This window comes from Mus caroli, chromosome 4 (assembly GCF_900094665.2).
Source record: "Mus caroli chromosome 4, CAROLI_EIJ_v1.1, whole genome shotgun sequence".
In the NCBI taxonomy this organism is placed as follows: domain Eukaryota; kingdom Metazoa; phylum Chordata; class Mammalia; order Rodentia; family Muridae; genus Mus; species Mus caroli.
This window is the reverse complement of record NC_034573.1, coordinates 107128229-107134954: the sequence shown is the minus strand read 5'-3', so window position 1 is coordinate 107134954 and position 6726 is coordinate 107128229. Positions and strand designations below refer to the sequence as shown.

Genomic DNA, 6726 nt, shown 5'->3' with positions numbered 1-6726 from the left:
AAAGGAGTTGAGGAGAGATGACTCAGTGAAGTGCTGCTCTTTCAACTATGTGCACCTGAATTTGAGCCCCAGAAGACATTAAAAAATAAATTACCACGTAAGTAATCTCACCTTTAAAACAAAACAAAAAAATAAATAAATAAAATAAGAAAAAGGTCAAGAGGTTGGAGAAAAGGCTCAGACGTTAAGAACATTGGCTGCTCTTCCAGAAGACCTGGGATTGATGGTTAGCAAATTGTGGTTCACAAACATTAACTCTGGTTCCAGGGGATCCACTGTGCACAGGTAGAGCACATACACACAGTCAAGTACATACAATAAATATATTTAAAATTAAGCATGCGACCCCAACACTGAGGAGGTGTGAACAGGCAAATCCCAGGTGTTCACTTGCCAAGTCAAGGAGACACTATCTCTAAAAGATAGTGGACAATGTCTGAGAAACACCAGGTTATCTACTGACATTTATATGACACATTTATTAAAAAAAGAAAAGACATGAAGAAGGGTATTCCTCAGATGTGTTCTGGCTTTTCCAAATAAACGGCTTTTAGCTAGCAAGACTGTTCTCATAGCAACTTCCACCTCCCATCCTTAAAGTACATACCTGAAAGAGATACCTTCATCAGCCTTTAAGACTCCATAATCCTGAGCAATGGTGCGCTTGGGATCTGATATTAAGGGAATGTTCATGGGTCCCAATCCTCCTTGTTTCTTGGGTGTGTTAATCCTACAGCAAAAGAGTGTCTTAAAATACAACCATTCAAATCTTTGTGAAGAAAACCAGACCTATCCTCACCTTTCTAAAAACTCTTTATCTAACTTTATCCAAAAACTTCAACTTTTTCCAATAGTAAAAGTCAATGTGCTTTAAGTGTGCTCACCAGTGCGTATTATATATTAGCAACTCAAAGTACTTCGCTTCTGCTAAGAGGCAGCGGGAGCCCAGAAACCAGCACTTCGGTCTACTGTCAAACCTCTAAATTTGCTCAAGAAATCAACAACACACTGCCAGAAGTTGTGGTATACCTTTAATCCTACCTACTCATGAGGCTGGTGGTACAAGGTATTCATGAGGCTGAAAGCCAGCTTGAGTTAAATATTACCCCGACTAAAAAACAAAAAATGGACTGGTGAGATGGCTCAGTGGTAAAGAGCACTGACTTGTTCTTCCAAAGGTCCTGAGTTCAAATCCCAGCAACCACATAGTTCACAACCACCCATAATGAGATCTGAAGCCCTCTTCTGGCACATCTGAAGACAGCTACGGTGTACTTAATGTATAATAATAAGTCTTTGGGCTGAATGGAGCAGGGACTGAGAGAGCGGGGCTGACTGGAGCAAGTTGGGTTGACCAGAGCAAGCAGAGGCCCTAAAATTCAATTCCCAACAACCACATGAAGACTCACAACCACCTGTACAGCTATTAGTACTCATATACATAAAAGAAATAAATAAATCTTTAAAAAAAATAAATAAATAACAAAAAATTTCATGGGCCACATAGACCAAAAACTTACCATGCCAGATGACAAAAGTGAGAATCCACAGAAGCTCCAATCACTTGGCAGTTGAGTTTCTTAAATTCGTCTGCTCTATCACTGAAAGCAATGATCTCCGTGGGACACACAAAAGTAAAGTCAAGAGGGTAAAAGAAGAACACAACATATTTTCCTGTGGCGGGGAAAAAGACAATCAAGAAGTTAGCTTTGAAGCCGAGTTTCTGATCTAGGGGCACTAATACATGCCTAAATTCCCAGCATTCAGGACAGTTGCTGTAAGTTGAGGTCAACCTGAACCACACAGAGTAAGAACCAGTCCAGCCAGGTTTAGAAACCCTGTCTGAATGAAAACAAGAAATTTCCAAAAGATTCTTTTGCAGACATTATCCTGTAGAAGACTTTTTAATCACCAACACAGTAATCAATGTTAGCATAGTTAATAAAGGCAGCTCTTAGCAGCTACTTTTATAACCTTTGTACCAAGAAAGCCTAAATTAAAATGACTGTTTCTTCTTTGGCTTGCTAACTATAGAATAAACATTATTCAGTCAATTTTGATCTTCTGAGAGGTTAGTATTAGCATACACACCAAGTTCTTTTCACACTGAAAAGAAAAGGGGGGGAGGGGGCAAGAATGCAACTCATCTAGTAAATGATCAACAACAGAAACAGAGCCCAGAACATCAAGTGTGCTGGTACACTCAGAAAGTAAAGGCAAGTCAGGGTGAGATCCAGTGGCAGGAAGACTGAGCTCCAAGCCAGCTTCAGGATGCATAGTCAAAGTCTCTAACAATGCCCCCACCTCAAAAACACACCCACACCCACGAAAAAAGCCTGGATGTGGGTAGCAAACACTGCCTGTAATTCAGTATTCCAAAATCCAGCATTCAGGAGGCTGAAGCAGGAAAATCACAAGTTCAAGACCAGCCTAGGCTATTTAATAAATTCCAAGAAGGAGACCCCATCTCAAAAACAAAACTCCTGAATAGTAGCAGCATATGCCTGGCAGATGAACCTCTGAGTACAAGGTCATCCTGGTCTATAGAGCAAGTTCCAGAACAGTCAAAGCCACAGAGAAACTCTGTCTCAAAAAACAAAATAAAACAAAAAAGTTGGGGATAGAAACTCAACATCATAATCCCAGGACTTGGGAGGCAGGGAACAGGAGAATCAAGACGAGGTCATCCAGCAGTTTTAAGATCTGGCTACTCTTCTAGAACCCCTAAATTTCTTTTCCAGCATCCACATGATGGTTCACAACTGCCTATAATTTCAACCCAGAGTGTCCAACACACTTTTCTAGCTTCTTCCAGCACTAGACAGACATGCATGGGTAATGCAGACATATGTGCAGACAAAACACCCACACATTATTTACACACACACACATACATATTTAAGGGAAAAAAAAAAAAAAAAGCAGCCGGGTAGTACTGGCACACACTTTTAATCCCAGCATCAAAGCCAGCCTGATCTACAGAGTGAGTTCCAGGACAGCCAGGGCTACACAGAGAAATCCTGTCTCAAAAACAAACAAACAAACAAACAAACAAACAAAAAGCCCAACAACAACAAAGAGTCAAGTCAGACCCTTTATACAATGATGCAAGAAATAATTAAGTGATCTCCTGAGTAGTTTCCCCCCTTCCATCTTGTTATATGCAGGTTCTTGTTTCTGCTGTTAAGGTGTGGTAGTAACAGGCTAGTTGTCTGCATCTACCTTGAACAGGACTAGTGATACTATACAGGACTAGTGATACTATACAGGACTAGTGATACTATAGAAGCCAACGAATTAACCCTATCTTTTATGTAGGTCCCATGGATTAGATAAATTGAAGCCCCTCAAGCTTGTGCATGTGCAGCAAACACTTTCACCTACTGAACAATGTTTCCAAGCTTCATGGGCTATGTTTAAGTAATGTCATAAATCACAATGTGTTCCTAACAAGTCCAACAGGACATGACAAGAAAAATGTTGCAACCAAAAGAACGCTAAGTACCAGTAGGTAACAGGACCTCTAGCTCCAATTTTACTTTAGTAACTGAGATTACCAAAGCAAATCTTCAAGGCTATGAAGCCTCTCACCATGCCTAATGGCTAAACTACTTACTGGAACGTTTCCAAATACCTACTTATTTCCAGGTGGTAACTATGACTGAAAGTCAAAACAAGCAGTCTTTGACTCATCTAAGCAATCTCTCTGTGGCTTTGCTTAATAAGCACTTTGAAGCCTCAGCAGACCAAGCCCTACAGGGCAGAGAGCAAGCACTCCTCCCAAGACCATGTGCCAGGGTCACCTCTACCTCCCAAGAGGTACTGTTTGCCAGTGAGATCTTCTCTATACAACCCACAGCACCTGTTCTCATCCCAACTACAAAGTGTGATGTCAGGAAATCTAACTGAATATTTTACTCAAAAGCTATCTCCAGAAACTCATATAGCACTAAAGAAGGTACATTTAAAACCAGAGTTTGCAACTTGTACCTAAGAAATCTATAGTCTCAATGGTCTCAAAAGACCTAATTACCCTGAGACGGCAAGGGAGAAAGAATGCAGACTAGAGAGATACCTCAGCATTTACAGGTATATTGCTGCTCTTGCCAAGAACTCTGGTTAGGATCTAAACATCTACAACCATCTGTAAGTACAGTCTCAGGAGTTCCAACACCTATGCACACAAGCAGACCAAGTTCCAGGACAGTCAAGATTACGTAGAGAAAGAAACCTTGCCTCAAAAAACAAAACAAAAACAGAAATGATCAGATATGATATATGATTGATAGATTTGTTTTCCTTTTTTTTTGTTTGTTTGTTTTTTGGTTTTTCGAGACAGGGTTTCTCTGTGTAGCCCTGGCTGTCCTGGAACTCACTCTGTAGACCAGGAGGCCTCGAATTGTTTTGCTTTTTTTCTTTTTCTTTTCTTTTTTTCAGACAGGGTCCCACCATGCAGCTTTAGCTGACCCGAAATCCACCTGATACACCACTCCATTCACTACACCTAGCTAGGAGCTAAATTTTTTAAAAGGAGAGAAGGTAAACCATTAACAGAACCTGCCAAGTATCTGTATGAAACTATGGTAAAACAAAAGGTAATTGGAGTGTCAAGTCTTCCCTTTGAGCAGAAGCAAAACCACAGCTCCAGACTTGATTTGTAAGACTAAATGTAGTTTTTTTAAAAAAATGAGCTGAAGGGGACTGAAAAGTTGGCTCGGCTGTTAATCATAATGGCTGCTCAAAAACATCTACATTCCAGTCCCAGGGGATCCAATGCCCTCCTCATGTACCATATGTACATGATGCTCAGACACATTCAGGAAAAGAAAAAATCCACCATACACATAAGATTAAAAAATGTTTTAACGCCAGGTGTGGTGGCACATGCCTTTAATCCCAGCACTCGGGAGGCAGAGGCATGCGAACTTCTGAGTTCGAAGCCAGCCTGCTCTACAAAGTGAGTTCCAGGACAGCCAGGGCTACACAGAGAAACCCTGTCTCAAAAAAACAAACAAACAAACAAAAAAACAAAAACAAACAAACAAAAAAAAAAAAAAAGAGGAAGGGAAAAGCAAAGGCAGGTTGTATCTATCTCTAGGAGTTAGATACAACCCTGGTCTACATATTAAGAGAGCCAAGGGAATAGATAGTGAGACAGCTCAAATAAACAAATGAGAGAGAGAGAGAGAGAGAGAGAACTGACCAAAACAAAAGGGGGCAAGATTGTGCAAGCTTTAATCTTAGCACTAGGGAGGCAGAGGCAGGAGGATGTCTTTGAGTTCAAGGCCAGCCTGATCTACATAGTGAGCTTTAGGACAGCCAGAACTACATAAAGATCGTATCTTAAAGAAAACTTTTTAAATTAAAGTAAAAAAGAAAAGGAAAAGATAGCTCAGCCCTTAAGAGCACCGACTGCTCTTCCAAAGGTCCTGAGTTCAAATCCCAGCAAGCAACAACATTCGTAACGAGATCAGACTCCCTCTTCTGGAGTGTCTGAAGACAGCTACAGTGTACTTCAGATAATAAATAAATGCCACTAAAAAAGGTAATCAGGTAAATGTTAAGGTATAATAAAGCAAGCATACTTTCTCTAGAAATGACTCATACCTAGGATACCTACCCTTGTTATCACTGTCCTAACCTTGACTTCACTTCAACATAAAGACATGTGAAGTGGCCTCTTTAATTAATCTTACCTTTGTATTCACTTAGGCTGATATCTTTGAATTGTCCATCTGGCATAACAGCTGTAGCTTTGAAGTTGGGAGCAGGATGCCCAATTTTTGCATTTCCTGAAGACATCTTGCTATCAGCTGGAAAAGACAACAAAAAAAAGTAAACCCTATTCTTCTAAATAAGCAACAGCTTTCGCCTACCTAGGAACTTAACTGTAGCTCAATCAGAGCACAGGCTCACAGTTTAGGGTCTCAACCCAAAGCTCCAACTCCAGGGTCAAAGTGAGACTGAAAAATCAGCCTTTGTTTTCACTTGCTAACAGCTCCAGAGTCTAAATAGGTCAGTTCTCCCACCCTTTCTAAGCCAGTTTTTGCAATGGCATTTTAATCTGCATATTCATTAGGGAGAAGCAGGAAGGAAATGGAACAGACACAAAAATCCCAAGCACATCAATGCCAGGACATTGGCATTTATTGCTTCTGATCTTTAGGTGTTCTGTTTAAGCTTAAGTTTTCTCTGCATAACTTGTTTGAGGCCAATCTAGATTTAGTGACCTTGTCTTAAAATTCTCTTTAGGTGTAACCCAGGGACCGTGGAGCATCATCCCAGCACTCTGCATGCTGAGGGAGGAGGATACCAAACCGAGGCAACACTTGTCTCAAAAAGTCTCTGTATGAGGGAGGTTATGCAGGTTAAGTACTTGCTATCTGATGACCTTAGTCCAATCTCCAGAATGCCCAGAAAGATGGAAAGTCGACTTCTACAAGGTTCACACACATAAATGTTTAAAAGAAAAAACTTGGGATATGTAATCTCAACACTTGGGAAGTAGAAGCTTAAGATTCAGGAGTTCAAGGCTAGCCAAATTAGAGGACAACCTAGTTACATGAAACTCTAAGAAAAATACAAAAAAAGTCAATGTACTACTAAGAAACCGATTTCTGGGGCTGGTGACTGGCTCAGTGGGTAAGAGCACCCGACTGCTCTTCCGAAGGTCCAGAGTTCAAATCCCAGCAACCACATGGTGGCTCACAACCATCCGTAACGAGA

At 40.7% G+C, this 6726-nt stretch overlaps 1 protein-coding gene across 1 annotated transcript in view; it reads right to left on the bottom strand.

The window, feature by feature from the left end:
* Positions 1-6726, bottom strand: part of Prdx1 (peroxiredoxin 1) — a 12747-nt gene that overhangs the window by 4886 nt on the left and 1135 nt on the right. Inside the window, exons 2-4 of the mRNA XM_021160767.2 lie at positions 5697-5813; positions 1521-1674; positions 608-730 (exon numbers count right to left, since the gene is read on the bottom strand). Of these exons, the coding sequence (XP_021016426.1) occupies positions 608-730; positions 1521-1674; positions 5697-5802 (383 nt within the window). The 5' untranslated portion in view covers positions 5803-5813. The remainder of the gene's footprint in view (positions 1-607; positions 731-1520; positions 1675-5696; positions 5814-6726) is intronic.